At 46.1% G+C, this 19,318-nt stretch overlaps 1 protein-coding gene across 4 annotated transcripts in view; it reads right to left on the bottom strand.

Moving 5' to 3' along the window:
• DIS3L2 (DIS3 like 3'-5' exoribonuclease 2) overlaps positions 1-19,318 on the bottom strand; it is a 299,279-nt gene that overhangs the window by 94,060 nt on the left and 185,901 nt on the right. For all 4 annotated transcript variants that reach the window (XM_074314980.2, XM_074314986.2, XM_074314989.2 and 1 more), the window contains one exon: positions 6,980-7,092. In XM_074314980.2, the coding sequence (XP_074171081.2) occupies positions 6,980-7,092 (113 nt within the window). The remainder of the gene's footprint in view (positions 1-6,979; positions 7,093-19,318) is intronic.

Raw genomic sequence — 19,318 nt, 5'->3', positions numbered from 1 at the left:
CAGGCTCGGCCCCCCTTTGGCCTCCAGTCTGGTGCTGCCCTCCCGCCCACACCCTCACCAGTGCCCCTTGGGCCTGCTCACTGCACACCCTTCCCCTGCCAGGCCTGCCCACCGCTCCAGCTCTCGTCGTTCCCCCTTTCTGGACGCTGTGCATGTGGCCAACTTTTGCACATCCTTTAAGATTCAGCTCATCACCATCTTACAGGCTTATACAGATTCCCCCAGTGGGAGCACGTACCGTGTTCTGTATACTCCCCCACCCCACCTCCACCTGTTTTTTCAAAAAGGAATTGAGGCAGTCAGACACTGTCAGTCACTCCACCCTCCCTGCTCTTTCCTGATTCTTCCATAGCTCTGAACACACGCATCCTAATTGCTTCTTTCTGTGCCTCTGCCCTCCACTGGACCATAGGATCTCAGGAATGAGGACCAGCGCCTGTTCTTTCTCTCTATCCAGCACCTGACACACAGCCGGCACTTCTAGTCTGCAAATGAATGACTTTTGTCCAGGAAGTGAATCACCTATGCTTTCTGCTTCCTGTTTACTGCATCACATAGAATTATGAAATCACATGGTAGACACTTTACACAAGAATTTGATAAGCAGCTAGTATTTTAAGTATAAGATAAACTGTCTTAGCTACTCCCTTCTAAACACTACTGGCATACACAGTGGCTGCCCAGATTATATATATAAATACTGCTTGGCATCGTTTATCTTGTACGGAAGACAACATTTTAATATTCACACTGCAGTGGCCAGATGCCAAAGAACCTAAGTGCTCAGGAAGAAGCCAAACATTAAAACTTTTCAGGTACCATAATTATCTTTACATTTTAAAGGGTATTCCTTTTAATAAACTTTCACTACCGGTAGATCTTGGGGCAGAATTCAGATGGAATTCAGAGAAAATACTCTTTATGTTCATGTAGTTTTGTAAATAGGTGGTTATTTCTCTGTCTTTCAAAGGGAAATGAATGAACCACCATCACATTTGTGGGGTGGCCTGTCCTGGCCTCTCATAAATCGGCCTGATTTCTGCTGAGATCCCTGGGACCGCGTTCCATGACACAGTGCACATGTGTCAGGTCCAGAGCACAGCAGGGGTCCCCACGGGAGGTGGGGCCAGGGAAACTGGCAGCCACTCCCGATAAGCTGCTTCCTCAACTACCAGTCCTGTTATTCCAGGGGAGACCTGTCTGGACAACAGGGTAGCGGCTGCATGATATCTGCCACGCGACCTGGAGACTGAGGCAGGGGTGACATGTGCAGAACACGATAGGTAACTGGAAAAGAGAAGGTCTCTCCAGGAGCTGAGAAACTGCTGGCTGTCATTCGCGTCGTGTGGACGCTTCTGCATCCTCTGATGGCTGCGGAGTTGTCCCATCGGGTCCAGCCCTGCCTCCATCACCTTCACTACTCAGTAGGGGCCACATGGGTAATTCCTTCAAACTTCTCAAACGCCCTCATTTTCACGGTCCCAACTCTGTAGACCCTATGGTGAATTTTACAATGTGCCTTTCCTGCTTTTGCAAGTCATAGCTGAGCGACGATGGAGAAAATCGCTGGGTGGGTAGAGGCATATTACTGAACTAGTCTCAGCTCTCACCTCGGTGGCAGCTGGCAGTCCTTTCACTTGTCTTTGGTTAGTTCCTTCCTCTGTGCCCTTCAGACTCTATTCCAAAAATGTTCTTCCTCTCCTCAAACCTCCTACCCAACTGCCTTCTCCCTGGACCTCAGCAGAAACCCTCAGCTCTTCTTCACAGAGGAAATGAGAATGTGAAACTCCACGGCTCCCAAGCATCCTTCCAGCCCTTTCCATCTGTCCGTTTCTCCCGACTCCATGCCCCTAACTTTACCTGTGTGCCTCGGTTCCCTGACTTCTCACATATCCCGGACATGCTCAAAAGATCAAAAGCTTTATGAAGACTTTTTGGCTGTTACCGTTCCTCTCCTACCACCAACCAGGCAAACCTGCCTTCTCGCTCCTCTGTAATACTTCCCGCCTTGGGAGTCCCTCTGGAGCTGCAGGTAGCCCAGTGTATTGTAACTGTTTGCTACATGCCCACCTCCTGACTTCCCCTGGGCAAGCTCAGCACCTCTCTCATCTTTATATACCTGGCACACAGTAGGTACTTGATCAGCAGAAAACGAAAGGGGTTTAAAGGTGCTAAGTCTTCTTAAGCATGTGTCAGGGCCAGGATCGGAGAGTCAGGGCAGAGCTTAAAAGCTGGTCGTGGGAAAAAGGGACACTGATGCTAGGACACCGACTTTCTAAGCATTCTGGGCTAGGGCTTAAGAGAGTTGAGAGAAATTGATCATTTAGGTAAATACACCACTGCCCAAGGCAGCTGGGTGGGGGTACCAACAAGACTATAAAATCTTATATTAGCCTCAGAGAGCAGAAACATCTGCTAAAGCCACAGCGGGCGGGCTGGCCAAGTTCAGCAACGGGTTAGCCAGGACAGCCCTGTGACCAGCGGAAAGGGCCACAGAGGGGAAGAATCCATCATCTCGGCAAGGAGCAACAGGAGGGACCAGCAGCGACACGGGGGCCACGACAGCTCAAGGGGGGGCAGCCATCCATAACCACCCGGGGTTCTTTAGCGCCAGGAGGGGCTGCAGGGGCCTCCTGTGCCCTCTTGGCCCAGGTCACTGCTGGCTCCCACACGCGCCTCACACCCTCAGTGCCCTGTGGCTGTCTGAACCTGAGAACTGCGTGAGTTTTTCTCCCTTTCTCTGAGGACTTCGAGGTTTCCTAAGGCGCACTCAGCTAGCTCCCCACTCACATGCTGACACAACTTAGAGGACAGAGATAATTCACTTGGAACCAATGTCTCTGTTTCGAGAGTTTTCTTTTTCCCATCAACACTTCCATGAATCCCGAATTCGATCAACTCTTGGCCACACAGTTCGACATTAGCAAAACACCAGCGCTCTGACAACCTGCTGGGGTCAGAAAGGAACATCTTACAGCTCTTTGGACTCCACGTTAAGACAGCTGCCAATCCCAATCTTTGATCTCTATTATAAAGCAGGACCAATAAAAGATCGCCGAGATTTATGGGCGAACTTTCATCTGAGCTGTTTCACACCTAAAATAACACAAGTACTGAAGCCAATAGGCAGAAATTTTAGGTTTAGGTTTCAACTGTTTAGGTTTTCTTTTGCTTTCAAAATTCAATTCACTTATTGAAAACATTACCTTAAATTTTACAATTACATTGTAGTTCCCTCTCAGAGAAGCCAGTTGGGAGACATTAACTGGGTAGATATCACATCCTTCTGAGAAGGACAGACCTAAGTGTGGGTATAGCTGTTCCCTATCCTAACAGATATCTATCTTTTGCCAAAAAGAGTGTTTTTCTAGGGAGTTCAATGGACAATATTTAATTTTATCTTTCCCCCTGAGTACACCCTATCGTCAACAAGAGTAACCAAATGCATACTACTGGGAATAAAATCCCAACAAAAAGACTTTCAGTTAGAAGACAGTGAGGTGGGATTCCAGATCCGTTTCACTGCACACTGTCCCAATCTCTGGGAGAATTCCTTAGACTCTGACATTGGTTACGTATAAGTCAGCAGCAGTGAATGAAAAGAAATCAGGACCACATTCCCTCCAGATGGGAAATCAACCGGCACCCGCACCCCCACCCCTACCCCCAACACAACACTCCGTCCCCACCTGATGAAGTGGGGAGAAACGACTCCGCCAAATGAGAGAGCAGAGGAGCTGGAGGAGGGACGCAGCTCATCCAGCTTTTAAGGAGGCCTTTATAGGCGAAGTAAAGTGAAAACAGCAGAAAAGTTCCTGGACACAGGCCTTTAAGAAACAAAAATGAGTAGGAAGAAAGGTCAGTGCAGTGGTTCCAAGGAATCCGAAGACACAGCTGCTGCTGTCCAGGGTTGCGGGCCAGCGCCGCCGGCTCCCGCCAAGGTGGGGCAGTGCTGGGCAGCGGGCGCCCCTGCACAACCACTCGGGCCGCAGGCCTGCTGCCACCAGCTCCCACTTGCAGAGCTCAGAGCACAGTCCCAACTCTGCAATCCCAACGAGAAATTCTAGAACTGTGACAATCACGAAACCAAAGTAAAGAGAACATGTTTAAGTTATTTAACCCAATTTTGGTTTTTCATTTTCTGATTATGAAACATAATTCCTGGTTGTAAAAGGAGAATGCAGCAGCTAGACGAGAGAAGCAGGACACCTGCTTAGAAGAAGCTCTCATTGTGACTATAATTCTTAAATATCTGAATCTGAAGAGCAGAGTTAAACTTTTCTGTGTCGGGAGAATGTTTCACATTTATTCATTTCATGTGGTCTTCAAAGAGATTGCTACTTCTCTTTCGCTTTCCACCATAACATTGTAGCTTTTATAGATTTGAGTGATTTTGGAATCTCATCTCCCTTCCCTAAGAGGACCTGGGCCAGGCAAGTGCTGGGTTTAGCCAACTGCATTTTCAGGCAGAAGGCGTGGATGAGATGTCTCCAACCTGAGGTTATATTAAACATAGTCAATGTATTGCTAGCACGTGATTGGGGCACTCGAAGGCCAAATGACGTTATGGTTTCCTGGACCTGGCAGAGGTAGGTCTGGAAGTCTATCTTCCAACTGTCACACATATGTCTACCTGCAGCAAGCAGTGGGATGAACTTTCCCAGGAGTTAGAGGGCAGCAGCCCTAGGCACACTGACCTACCAGGATACACTACTTCTGAGGGCCGTGCTCAGAGCCTGGCTTCTCCTCTGCCAGCTATGTGGGAGCTGCCAATCAGATGAGGCAGTGGAGGGAGACTGGGCAACTGGATCCTTTCCCTAGGTGATGACATTTGGAAGTTCCCAGAATGGAGCCGGTTTGGCACCTGGGCTGGTTTCTTGCCCGTAAGAGATGGGGCCAGGTAAAAGGTTCCCAGCTCCCAGAATGCCATGGTATGTGCTGGTGGGTGGTGGGATATCCCTCTCACCTTAGTGCAGTCAAAGAGCTAATACCAGAAGTCATGCCCCAGGGCAGGCGAGGACAGAAAGTTCAAACCAACATGGGTAGCAATCCAAAACTGGACCACTGGATTCAAGGAAGGTAGGTAGGAAGTGAAAGTCATGACATCGCCAAAGACGTGAGATGACCCCAATAAGCAGGTGAACAGTGTTTCAAAGGAGGAGAAGGAAACCTGGAAGAATTCATGAGCTCCGAGGAGGTGGCAGAAATAACTCGTGTATGGTCTCTTCTTCGCCACTGTCCCCAGGCCTAGGGCAGTGTCTGGCAGACAACTGGTGCTCTTTAAATACTTGTCAAAGGGGGTCTGTAGACTCAGTGACTTACGAGGAGTCACAGAATCAGGACTAGGAGGAAAAGCCCAGACTCCTATTTGGCTCCCTTTGCTTTTCCATCTTGGAAACTCCAGGTTGTCTTATAAAGGGCAGGTCAGGAGCAGATTAGCCCCCACCCTTTAGAATAGGAGTCAAAACCTTTACTTAAAAAGCCAATAGTAAATCTGCATGCCATTCTGCTATTAAAGTGTGATCATGCCACAGACACTACATAAATAAATGGGTGTGACTGTGTTGTCATAAAACTTTATAAAGGGCCAGCCCGGTGGCTCAAGCGGTTGGAGCTCCGTGCTCCTGACTCCGAAGGCTGCGGTTCGATTCCCACATGGGCCAGTGGGCTCTCAACCACAAGACTGTCGGTTTGACTCCTCAAGTCCTGCAAGGGATGGTGGGCTCCGCCCCCTGCAACTAAGATTGAACACAGCACCTTGAGCAGAGCTGCCTCCTGGATGGCTTAGTTGGTTGGAGCGCGTCCTCTCAACCACAAGGTTACCGGTTCGACTCCCGCAAGGGATGGTAGGCTGCGCCCCCTGCAACTAGCAATGGCAACTGGACCTGGAGCTGAGCTGCGCCCTCCACAACTAAGACTGAAAGGACAACAACTTGAAGCTGAACGGCACCCTCCACAACTAAGATTGAAAGGACGACAACTTGACTCGAAAAAAAGGCCTGGACATACACACTGTTCCCCAATAAAGTCCTGTTCCCCTTCCCCAATAAAATCTTTAAAAAAAAAAAAAGAACTTTATAAAAATTGTGGCTGTTGTGGACTGGGCTGCTGAGCGCTGCTTTGAAACAATAATTGGAGGTCAATACCTAGGTCTTCCATGGTATCTCTGCAGTTTGGTTCCTCTTGAACATATGTGATCTAACAATTAAGTTCACGAACTTATCCTAGGAAAAGTGCTACATACCTCATTGCTGAATATCACTATGGTCACCTTCGAAGTACTCCCCTTGGGAAGCTATGCACTGACGCCAGTGCCTAGTCCACCTTTCAAAGCAATTTTGGAACTCTTTCTGGAATGGCCATCAGAGCTGTCATTGTATTACCCTTGATGTCCTGAATGAATGTCATCAAAATGTCTTCCTTTCAATATTTCCTTTATCTTTGAGTAAAGAAAGAAGTCATTGGGGGCCAGATCAGGTGAGTAGGGAGGATGTTCCAATATAGTGATTTGTTTACTGGCTAAAAACTCCCTCACAGACAGTGCCGTGTGAGCTGGTGCAATAGCCATGAATTGTTGGCGAAAAGTTCAGGTTGTCTAACTTTTTCATGCAGCCTTTTCAGCACTTTCAAATAGTAAACGTGGTTAACTGTTTGTCTAGTTGGTACAAATTCATAATGAATAATCCCTCTGATATCAAAAAAGGTTAGCAACATCATTGCAACAAGTTTGTGAACTTGATTGTCAGACCTCGTGTAACAGCCTGACAGGAAAACATGTAATAACAGAGGGCAAACATTCTTCCAGGGAACACCCTTTTTTTTTAAAGACCTTATTAGATGTAGTTAAAGATGTTCAGACAAGATTGCTATTCCTCAGGAATATTTTTTGTTTAAAGAGACGTAAACAAAACAAAACAAAAAGAAGACGACTAAACAGAAGCACGTTTTTCGATCCAAGAAACCGGAGACTGACTTTTACCTTCTGAACCAAGTAGACACTTGTCGCTCTCTCAGCAGCCACTTTATCCAATTTGGATCCCTCCGGGACAAAGTAACTGACGTCGGCAATGTGAACTCCCACTTCGAAGATACCTGGAAAGGCCCAAGAAGGTTGATCAGCCTGGAAGGGTGAGCCATGGCGGTCCCTCCCGGGAATCCTTCCCGAGAAAGCATGCCTCTCCGAGGTCACAGGACCTGAGGACAGGCTGCTGTTTCTAGTGTCGCTGGGCACTCCACCTACCCTGCGATGTCCCTGTTGTTACTTTCCTTACTGTACACCAGCAGGTGATGAGATTTTGCCCTGAATAAGCAACAATGACCATTTCCACAAGATGTTTCCCATTTCTAAAAGCTTCTTCTCTTTGAGGAAACATCAGTAGACGTGCCAAAAAAGACTCATTTTGGATGATGAACAAATCTTGTCAGGTCACCACCAGAAGCAAGTTAATCCCCAAATCCTGCAGCCTGCCTCTGAAAGCTCTGCTCTTCCTGCCCATTCTGGCCACAGCATTGCCTTCCCACCTTACTCAGCCCCCTCGCTGGCCTTCCTCCCTTGATTCTGTCTCTTCTTAGCTAGCAACCTTCTTAACCATGGGTCTGGTGAGGTCACTCCTTAGCCTGCTGCTTATGTCCTTTCATGGTCTCACCCTGATCTACCTGGCCAGCCTGACGACCAAGTAGGCTCCACATGCTCTGTACGCAGCTGTCATGGGAAACCTCTTTCCATTCCCAAAACGGATCTTACCTCATCCCATTCAGATGCCGTTTGGCTTGTGCTTTTTCTTATACTTAAGATAATCTCAATAGGATCTGCCTGTAAAAATTCTTCTTACCTTATAAGGGTCACTTGAAAGAGAATCCCAGAACCCAAAGAGATTTCCTGCACTGTTTCTTCCACCTGAACTGTCAGAGCACCTAACCCACAGCTGAAGATGCTCACTGTGGTCTTTTCTTCAGAGCTCACATCACAACCAAATATCAGCGTATCTTCACTGGCTCATATGTTTACCATCTGCCTCTCTCCCTACAGTGTAAGCTCCAGAAAGCCTGGGCCTTTCGTGTAAATGCTTTTCACACTATAGGTCCAGTGCCTGGAAGAATGCCTGACACATAGTAGGCACTGATACTTGTTGAGTGAATGAACCAGTAATTGGTTTGCCTGCTGCCTTTCCCCCTCTGGTAAAAGACCCTACTTATTTTCCCTCTTAGGACTGCCCTTTCCCTTACTGGTGGCGCTATTTTTCAACAGGCTCTGCCTTCCCTGTAGTCCTGCCAGAGAGGTGGTGAGATGATTGAGGCCAATGGCACTGCACCTAAAGTGAGGCCCGGGAGCCAGATTATCAATTGAAGATTTACTCTTGAACATCCTATAAATCATCTACCAAAAACAGCATGTGTAATTATACACACATACATGCATTTACCTCTACATGAAAATGCACAACATAGACAGAATATGAAAGAGTACACATGTAAAATAAACGTATAGTTTGAAGAGAGCATCATGGGCAGACAGAAGCATGTGGATGTTATAAGCACAAAGGTGAATTTGCACAAATTTAAATATATGGTTGATGTAATTCCATTATACCCAATCCCTGTTCATAGTGACTAGTCAATCATAGGCATGAGACTCAAGTCAATTTACTCTGGGTTTGTTTTCAAGGAGTGATACGGACTTCAGGAAAGAGGGTTGGTCGGTCTCTCTCTCTCTCTCTCTCTCTCTCTCTCTCTCTCTCTCAACCCTGACAGTAAGGACAACTGTAAGTCTGGAACTGCTAAGGAAACATCTTTGCCACGCAATCACGCCAATACAGAAAATAACAGGTATAAGAAGTAAAGGGAGAATCATGATGACCTCATTTGAACTCCAGGATCCAGATGAACTTGAAACTAGTCTACCTGTGGACTTAGCAGTTCACGAGCCAATCAATTCCCTTTTGGTTATGACTCAGTGAAAGAATCCTTATTAATAGCAAGTTGAGTCAGAAGAGTTTCTAACACATCACCACCTGCTCCTCTGTTTACTTGGACAACCAGCCCTAAGGTATCACACATTTTATCTGTAAATCTTATAGCTATTGTCCTCCCACTCCTTCTTCACTGGGGGATGAGTTTTCCTTCAATTTTTAAAACAGAACATGCTTAAACAGGGGTACTTAAAATCAGGGGCTCAGGGGAGGAAAAGCATTTAAGTTTCCCCATTCTCCATCTGTCTCCCACCCCAAGACAACCCTCCTACGGGGCATTTGTTGGGTTTTCCCGCCCAGTCCAGTAACATTAATGCATGAGGGAAAACCTAAGCCCATCGAAGAGATCCTGCTGTTATGGGATAATATAACAGATCTATTTCCCACAGAGGAGAGAGGGCTGTCTGGAAAGCTGAGAGAAACCAGTGTGGCTCCAAGTTCAGCCGCCTCATTCTGAGAGCCATGCAGCTGTGTTGTTGGGTCACTGGGGGCAGCGAAACCTGCCCTGCGATCATCGAGGAACTCAACCCTAAGAAAATGTGGCCAAGAATCTCAGACGGCTCAACTTCCAATTCTGATACTACAAGTATCTAAAAGCAACACTTGGAGAAGGTAAAATAAAGTGTCTTCCTTTGAAGTCAGAATTATAATATATTGGCCTAACAGGTAAATATTGACTGAAGGAAAAGAGAGAGGATTATGACATCATGATATAAACCATAATTTTAAATTCAGTCTCTGTGTTGTTACTACACATGAACTTTCTGTCCTTAGTCAAAATTGACAAACTGACAAAGAGTTCATTACAGGAGATAAAACACGAAGGGGGCCAATCAAAACATACTTGAGAGGCTTAAATTTCACTCAGAATTCCCAGCAGAGCCTCTAAAACCAGCAAAGAGAAGCGCTCTTATTTTCCCCTTTGGACATTTTTAATGGAAACCCTAAATAAATATTTTATTACATATATTTACATAATGTGAACGTGCAGAACTCCTGAGGCAGTAGTACTGTGGTTTTTATTCTATGAAGGAGAAAATATAAACCCAAAAGGTTATATAATATATGCCATCGAAACATTTAGGACAAATTTGATGTTTAAAAAAAAATACCGTCTTCCAGATGAAAGTATTCTTTAAAAATTTCTTTTGCATTGAACCATTTTCATCTACTGGGGCTAAGGTGAGTCCTGTGAGTTTTGAAGAACTGTGGAAGCAGAGGGAGGAAGATTCCCCAAGGCCAGCCGTGTCTGATTAACTTTGCACAAACATATGCTCAAAGGAACACAAATGCTCCTTTGAATGAACTTGAGAGGACATCAGAACTGCTTCATCCAATTAAAACATGCCTAGAACCTAAAGCAGGGGCTTAAGAACCATCTTTCGAAGCCAAGCCCCCCAGCCAGTTCAGCTACTTCCCAAAAGTGTCCCTGCCAGGTGGCCCCTGACATATCCTCAAGGGGGTGGAGCTCACATTTTGAAGTCTCTCACTCTGCTGCTGAAGAGCTCTGCTCATGAGAAAGTGCCTCCTTACACAGATCCGTGATGCACAGAAATGGAGCCACTGGTCCAATCCAGCTCTGAGTATCCGTAAGGGGCAACCCCTCTGGTTAAGGAGCTCACAGTCTAATGGAGTTGGCGACAATATGATGGTACTAGCGCTATGACAGAGGAAGGTCACAAAACCTCACTGCGTGGGAGCGAGTTGAGCTGAAATCTGCTTTTACTTCACCGAGAACACGTGAAGTTTTATAGTTGAAAACAATGACATGAATGCACGGTTGACAACGATCACAAAACGGTACTAAGGACAGCAGCAGTGACCATTTGATGTCCTCTGTGCCAGGGGCTCCATACACATCAATGCAGATTTGACAACAGCATTGATTTGACAACACGTAAACCACATTTCACAGATGAATCATCTGAGAGGTTCCAAGTCACTTGCCAAGGTTACCTGGCTAGTGAGTAATAAACCCTGGATTCAGAACCAGGTGGGACTCAGAGCCTCTGCTACTTTTATTACCACCCTCAACCCCGCCACTGTCACCGTAACTCCAGGACATGATACAACCTGATTTTTCATCTCGGGACCACAGCTAGAAATCCCCCCCCCCAGCTCTTACGGTTCCACAGATGCCACATTCTCGCCTGTAGTTCAGGAGTCCCGTCAGGGACTTTCCCAGCCTTGTTCCCAGCCACCTCCCTGTCTGCAGGCCCTTTGGGTTCCACTTATGACAGGGCCACTTGTGACAGGGCCTGTTTAGAGAGCAATCACCAAGCCATCGACTCTGGTTCTATGTAATCATAAGTCCCTGCAATCCAACAATTCCTTTCTAACCTTCTAGCTCCCAGTCATCTGTAGCTGGGGCAGAGTGACTGCCGGAAGTACTATACCTGAAAGGGCGGTGCCAAGTACAGGTAGAAGTGTGCCAGGCTTCCCCTGCCTTTTGCCTTCCACACTGGGGTCACCTGAGCTCACCTTTACCCACTGCTGAGACTGGACAGTGGTAACAGAAGCTCTTCTTGACCCAGGAGGACACCCCTTTTAATTCAGAATGTAGGGGAACAATGCTGCTAAATGTCCCTCACCAGCAAAAAAGAACTGCTTTTGTCCAGGTCACTAAATGGCCTTGGTGTCACTAGGACCAAACACTTTTAGTCCTGCCTTGGCCTGGCCCCACAGGGCGTCTGAGGCCTGGTAATTTCTCCTTCCTTGAGACACGTCCTCGGCTCCGGCCCCACTCCGGGTGTCGGTGCTGCAGCTGCTGCTTCCCAGGCTCCTCTCCTTCCTTGTCCCTTTCATGTCGGCGTGCCTCTGAGCTTTGCCCCGGGCTGCCTTCTCTTCCAACTCTGCTCTGTCTCCCTAGACTGTCTCATCCACTCCCAGGAGTTCCAGCACCGTCTCTGCTTCCGTGGCCTCACTTGGTGCCACCAGCCTAGAGGGCCCGGGGCTCCAGGCTGCCATGTACCAGGGTCTACTGGGAAGTGCCACTCTGCTGTCACACAGGCAGCTCACACTCCGACCCCCAACGAAACCACGTCTCTTCCTGTGTCTTCCATCCTAGGAAGGGGGATCAGTTCCACTAACCCCAAAGGGGCACCACCACTGCCTAAACCTAAAAGAAACCTGGCTCTGCCTCAGTCTGCATCCATCAAGTGCTCTGAACTCTACCTCCCGACAGCTCAAGTCTGCCCACCCTCCCCACGGCCAGGGTCACCATCGTTTGTTTGAACGAAGACCTAACAACCCCCTCGTTGCTCTCCCGGCCATTTCTCAAACCCATGTGCCACACTGAAGATAGTGTTCTTTTCCAAATACAAGTCTCCCTGGCACCCCACTGTGTAGTGTAAACCCTGCAGGCGCCCCACTGCGCTGAGCACACAGCCCAGACCAGGCGTCAGTGGCCTCGCTGGCCTGGCTCCTCCACCGCTCCAGTCCCTTCGGCTCATTTCTCCCTCTGCCCACTATATCACTGCTCCACAAAGAGGCCACACTGACAAAATGCTCCGTCCTGTGCGTCTGCCTTGAGCATGTGCAAGTCTCCTGGCCCTAAGCCCTGAAACGCCAGCCACTGGCACAGAACTTCTTAAGCTGCTTAAACCCATCGGGCTCCACACTGTTCTCCCCTGCGGGGTGTTCTCCTCCCCTCGCCCCGGGCCTGCAGACCACTGCGTGAACCCCATTCCCTCTGGCTGGGGTCCCTGCTGCCCCAGACCAGGCTCACCACCCTTCCGTGTCTTTCTACAGCATCTTACACCCTCCCGACCCCAGCTCCGCACCACTTATTGCAAGTCGGTCACGAGCTCTCTCCCCCGGCCTCTGTTATGAGCACGAAGGGCAGAGAACGGGCCAAGCGAATAGTTGCTGTCTGACGTTTAGATGTTTACGGAGTAAGAAAACAAGATGTAGGGCAGATCTGTTGCCACTCTGGGTTGAAAGGGGTTGTAAACGCTGCCTGGTCTAACTGCAGAATCCTCCCCACACCAGGTCTTCCCAGAGAGCGTCCAACCTATGCTTGCATACCTCAGGGGACTTAGAAGTCACCACTTCCCAGTGCAGTCCACTCCACCTTCAGAGAGCAATGGCGATAAAACATTTCCCGTTTAAAGTCAAAAGACACCTTCCTCGAGTTTCCCCTGGTTGGTGCAGTTCCTCGTCAGGGGGCTGCCCAGAACAAGCCGTCTCCTCAGAGATAGCCATCTGCCTCAGAAAAAAGAGTGAAAAAGCAGACTTCTTCCCGCAGGGCTGGGCTCGGCTTTTGGAGACACTGGCTTTGAATATTTAGGCACTTAGCACATGGCGCCCTGGATCTTCTCTCCTTCAGGCTAAATACCCACACGGTTGGCTCCGAGTCACCTCAACATCTCCTCCAAACACGTTACCAATGACCACCTCCCTTCACTCAATTAGCCAGTCAACACACGCTTACTAAGCTCCTGCTATGCGGCAGGTACTTTTCTAGGCACCTGGGGACACACAAGTCAACAAGATTGAATGGTTTCTTCTCCTGTGGAGCTGACACTCCAGGGAGGAGAGAGAGAAGTCAGCAAACAAACAAATGGTAAGATTACTTAAGATAGTGAAAAGGACTTTAAAGAAAACATGGTGAGGTGATGAGAATGCCTCAGGTTTTGTTAGGAAAGGTCTCTGAGGAAATAAACTGAGCCGGATGTCTAAAAACGACCATGTCACGTGATGGCATGAGGGAGACCACTCCAGGCAGGAGAAGAACCAGAGCAAAGGGTCGAAGACAGAGCAAGCCTGATGCATCTAGAAATAGAATGAAGACGGGAAAGAAGGGGAGCACTGGAAGCTGGGAGGCTAGTGAGGTAGATGGGCCCCAGTGAGAGACGCCCCGTAGGTGTAGGACGAAGCATTTAGATTTTATTTCAGGTGCAGTGGGAAACCACTGGAGAGTTTGAAGCACCAAAGTGACATTAATTGAATATACCATATTCACTTTCTCATTTTGGCACCTCATTCTGCATACATGGATCTACTAATGTAGTCTCAGGTCGCAGTGAACTGAAAACCACAGTCTCGGGAAAGGCGCTGACAGGCAAACCAATTCAATCAGTCCTCCCATGAAGTTAGACATTTGGTAAACAAAGGCAGACAATGAAAAGAAGCATAACCTAATAGACACACTGACAGATGCAACAGGAGTTGGGATTTCCTGTCCCGCAGGCTGTTTTCCATCCAGCCTACAACACAGAAACATGACGTTCTTGCTGGGGTCACCCTTTTGACTCTGTGGCCAGTCTTCTCAACAACATGAGACTTCAAGAAACAGATAACAGTGTTCTGGAAGCTCAGAAAGGCTCATGTCACAACGGAGAGAGCTGAGAGAAAGGGACTGCCTGCTGTCCTGATGTCCTCAGCACGGAGGGGCTTCACTCCGGGCGGCACTTCCAGCCAGGATGTGGGCCCTGGCCTTCATTTGGTCCCACTGAGTTTCAGAGACTGACTCCATAGCTGAGGAACAACTGGGCTTGGACCACCTTGTGGCCACACAACAACTCCATCTTTTAGTTGGGGTTAGCAAGTTCCCTGATTTGGGTGGAAACGCTGATTGGGTTGCAAGGTAAGAGGGAGAACTCAAACTCTGATGTCCTCCAATTCTGTGTGGTATTTGGTTATGTAATAAAACACAACAGCTGACCACTGGTCCAGCAAGCTTGGCAGCTCTCCATGGCCATGACGTGCTGAGGGTCTGAGCATATTTCATAAACTTAAAAGGAGTCAAAGTAAAATATTTCTGCGGCAAGTAAATCTGAGTGCAGCGCAAGGTGCCTGCGTCTGAGGAGGGCACGGCACAAGACGCCTGCTCAGGATTTGAAGAGTCTGTAGACTGTCTTGTTTCAAGTTTCTTTTTGCCACCACCCAACAAAGGGTTAATGAGGACCTTTAGCTGCAAACTCCTTAAAGGGTGAACTCACCTTCTGGAACCTTCTCCCTTCATTACTACAAAGGCCTCTATCAATCTGCAAGTACTCAACTCAACTGCCCACACAGCAATTTTTGTCATGTTCAATCTAATTCTCAGGAATCTAAGTTTAAATTTATATGAACAGCATGGAAGAGGAACACCCAGGTAGCAAATTCCACTTTTCCCCTTCCAAATGATTTGAGCAATGGCCTCCTTCATTAACAGGAAAGAGAATGAGGAGCTAAACACGTGAAGCTGGCACCACACCCAATGTCTGGGAGTTTCCAGGCGTTTCAGGAGTGGGGAAAGCCCAGGTCAGCAGGTCAGGCCTGGGACGGAGAGCTGAGAGTGGGCTCTCGAGCAGGAGGGCAGGCATTTGGCCCTTCCTCGGTGCCAAGAGCCAGCGAGGTCTGAGGAGCCGAGAAGGTAGTTACAGAGTTAGGAGATCCAGATAATAAGGGCCGGGAGAGGGGTGGGCTGGATGGGGCGGACTGGCCACAGTTTCAGGGTTCCCGGGGCTGGGTGATGGGAACAAGGGGTTTCATTATATGATTCTGTCTACTTTTGTGCATGTTCAACATTCTCTATCCAAAAATTAAAAATAAAAGAGTTTGCAGAGGCTGAAGCCAAGGAAAGAAAAAAGTTTAAAAAGGAAAAATCCAGTTAAGGAAAACTAGCTACAAGTTTTAAAAGAAAGACAAGCCAATTGAGGCAGGAGAGGGTTACTGCTTAAGAAGAGCAGAATTAAAACGTCCCCAGTGATGAGCTCTGGAAGTTGACGATAACGGGGACTATTCCTTTCTACATTATACACATTTTGTAATGTTTCCAGCTTTCAAAGGCTGGAAAAGCCATAATGATAAAAAGTATAAAATAAAAAATGCAGGCCTGGCTTGAAAACGTCTGGAAAGAAATATATCAAGATGGTAACAATGCTGTTTCTCTGAGTGGGAGGATTATGAAATTTTTCTTTCTGCTTATATGTAAATTCTAATTTTTCTATCATAAATGGGTTGTTTTACAGTTTTGGTTTTTTAAACTAAAGACACACCAACAAATGCTGTGTCCCCCCTCAGCCACCCCCAACCCGATTCCCCACCACACAGCAAGAGAAAGCCTCGCTGGCTAGCCTGGGTAGGTGGCAGCGAGACCGGGTGGCTGCTCATCTGACAACTTTCCTGGGGTACAGCAGCTACCAAAACCCTTTGCAGGCAGGTTCTGCTCGGGGGAGCTCAGGAAATGAAGTAGCAGAAACTGGGCTCACCCCTTCTGAATAGGAAACAACTCTTTTCATGCTAGAAATGTGACTCCAGTTTGTGGCAGCCTGTGGCTTTTGTCATCATTTTACAGGTTCGGTGTACCCGGCTAGCACAATGAACCTGTTCTTTCTCATTCCGTGGGGGGTGGGGGTGGGGCGAGGGTGGGGGAATGCTTGTATGATCCTAGCAGATGGGTTTCCCAAAGACGCAGGCTTGAAAACGGAATTCAGCAAATTTTCATACTCGTTTGTAGATGCTTCTATTTTTAAAAAGCCTCTCTATTATCAAAACATAATAGCTAGTTTATAATCACCAAAATGAAAAGATTTACAATTATCAACAAGTTCTGAGGCAATATCAACATCTATGTGTATTTAAACGCTGAGGCACTAAGTGTTAACTCGTTAAGGCTGCTATTCCAATCCCAGCCTTCCTTTCAGCTGAAATTACAGCAATTTTCATAGTCACCTTGAATTGAGAGGCAAAAGTTTTTAAAAGCTTTATATCCTGGAGGCAAAACCCCTTAGTAGCTTTTCTCTCATTCTGGAGAACCCTTTTTGGGTTCTTACTATTTTTTCACCATACCCAATTTGCTCTTTTTGGATCTGATTACTCAGTTTCATTAATGAACCTCTTTGCATGAAGAAACTGTTTTTTGATTCCCTGGGGCTTCACCAAGTTAGCAGAAAATGACATTCATAATTTATGCGTGCCTACGATATGAATCCACCACACTGGTTGTCCTGGAGCAATAGCATGCTGACTGCTCGCTTTTTAGATCACTTTGCTTGTGTTAATTCATTTAAGCCTCCCAATGCTATGAGACAGATCTCTTTCTACAGATGGGGAAACTGAGGCCCAGGGAGGTCACATATTTTTGCATCAAGGTCTGGCTCACGAGACTTAACTCTTAACCCTCACTTCATGGGATGCATCCCCTTAGTATCAGGTATTTGATTAACTTCCTTTTATTTTTTTTTTAAATTGGGGAATATTGACTAACTTCTAATTGCTTCTTTCTCAATTCCTATAGGCTATAAGCGCTGTCAATGGAACATTTAAAAAGGGTTATACATTTACTTGGCAGAACACACATTTTAAGACAACTAAGTAGAACACATTATGATTTTCAATGTGAACAAAAGTGACTCCTTTATGAGGACAATAAATATTCATTATTTAAAAAACCTGGTCACACACTCCCATAACCAATGGTCACTTTCTATTTTTGAACTACCCATTTTTCAATTAGTTGTAACTCAGTTTTCCAGTTTTTTTAAAAACTCAGTTTTCGTATAAAGTATTCTGAATTGCCAAATTTTCTAGGTAACTGAATGCCAACCCTTTAATCATCACTTGTTTCTGGTTTTAATACTTCCGGATGAAAATCCTCTATAAATGTATTACATACTTCCTTTCCTTAATAGCAGAATATAATTCAATGTTAATAACTCAGGGTCATTAATATGAACATTTATTTTTTATTTTGCAAAAGATGCTGATGTGGCACCGTACGGCAAAGCTGCCTTGTCCTCAGGACATACTCTCAAATTTACTTGTCTCCTGTGTCACTAAAATGGAGTAAAGACTCTCAGATGCAAAACCTCCTGGCTATTTATAACAAGTTATCACTGATTAGACTAGGCACACAAAAGATAGTCCAATATTTCTTGATTAAAGGACTCATCTTCATAAAAGTTCTATGGGGCAGATACTATTAATATTTGTATTTTGCAGACAAATACATTTGGCGCAGGGAGCTTAGATGATGTACCTGATGTCACACAGAAAGTAAACGGCAGAGCCAGGATTAGAATACTGATGGACTCCAGTCAGACCACATACCATAGCGCTGCATGGTACAGCCTTTGCCTAAGGTCATTCCATGGTTGTCAGTATCCCTCAGCTTTTTAGTTCATAGCAACTTTATCAAGATTTCATTCACATGCCGTACAATTCACTCATTTAAAGGATACGATTCAGTGGTCTTTAGTATATACACAGATTTGTGCAACCAGCACCACAATCAATTTTAGAACATTTCAACACCCCCCAATGAAGCTCCATTCGTTTTCAATCACTCCCTGTTTCTCCCCAACCTTCCCAGTCCTAGGTAACCACTTATGCAACTTCTGTCTCTGCAGATGTGCCTATTCTGGACATTTCATATAAATGGAACACACAATATGTGTCTTCTTTCACCTAGCATATTTTCCAGGTTCATCCATGTTATAGCATGCATTCTTTCTTTCTGTTTTTTAGCATGCATTATTTCTTTAATGGAGGAATTATATTCCACTATGTGGATATATATTTATTTAACTATCCATCAGCTGGCAGACATTTGGGTTGTTTCTAGTTTTTGTGTGCTCCTGCACTTTTTATAGTAAACTTTTTATCAAGGCATAAAAAGTTTGTATATATAAGGTATATAAATGTTAAGCATACGCGTATAGCTCAGTGAAATTTTACAAAGTGAATACACTTAGGTCATCACCCCCCAGTTCAAGAAATAGAACATAAACAGCATTCCAGAAGCTTCTCTTGTATCTTCCTCTCAGTCTTTATACCTACCAAATATTACTGCTTTTTTGACCTCTGTAATCTATAATCATTGAGCAGTGTTGCCTATCTTTGTACTTTATAGAAATGGATTCATACAGTATGTAGTATGTAGTGTGTGTGTGTGTGTGTCTGTGCCTTCTTTTGCTCAACATATTTTTGAGACTCATCCATGTTGTTTTGAATTTGCTCTGCAGCGTTGCTGTATAGTACTCCATTATAAGAATATCGACAATGCACCCATTTTATTGTTGATAAGTGCTTGGTTTGCTATTAGTTCTTTGCTATGATGAATAACATTGCTGTGAGTATTCTTGTACATATGTACTCATTTCTTGGTTATATACCTAAGAAGGAAACTGCTGGCTCATCTAGTCTGAATCTATTCAGCTCCGTTTTGTACCGTACAATGGTTTTCCAAGGTGGTTGTACCAACTTACGCTCCTATTCAGTGTATGAGAGTTCTCACTGCTCCATATCCCCACTAACATTTGGTAATGTCAGCTTAAAAAAAAAAAAAAAGCGATTTTGGTAGGAACATAGGAGTAACTCACTGTGGTTTTCACTTCTATTTGCCCTGTGGACTAATGATATTA

The sequence above is a fragment of the Rhinolophus sinicus genome, chromosome 17 (genome assembly GCF_057876585.1).
Source record: "Rhinolophus sinicus isolate RSI-liver-muscle chromosome 17, RSI-T2T, whole genome shotgun sequence".
NCBI lineage: Eukaryota > Metazoa > Chordata > Mammalia > Chiroptera > Rhinolophidae > Rhinolophus > Rhinolophus sinicus.
The sequence above is the reverse complement of the archived record's forward strand: the minus strand, read 5'-3'. Positions and strand labels throughout refer to the sequence as shown.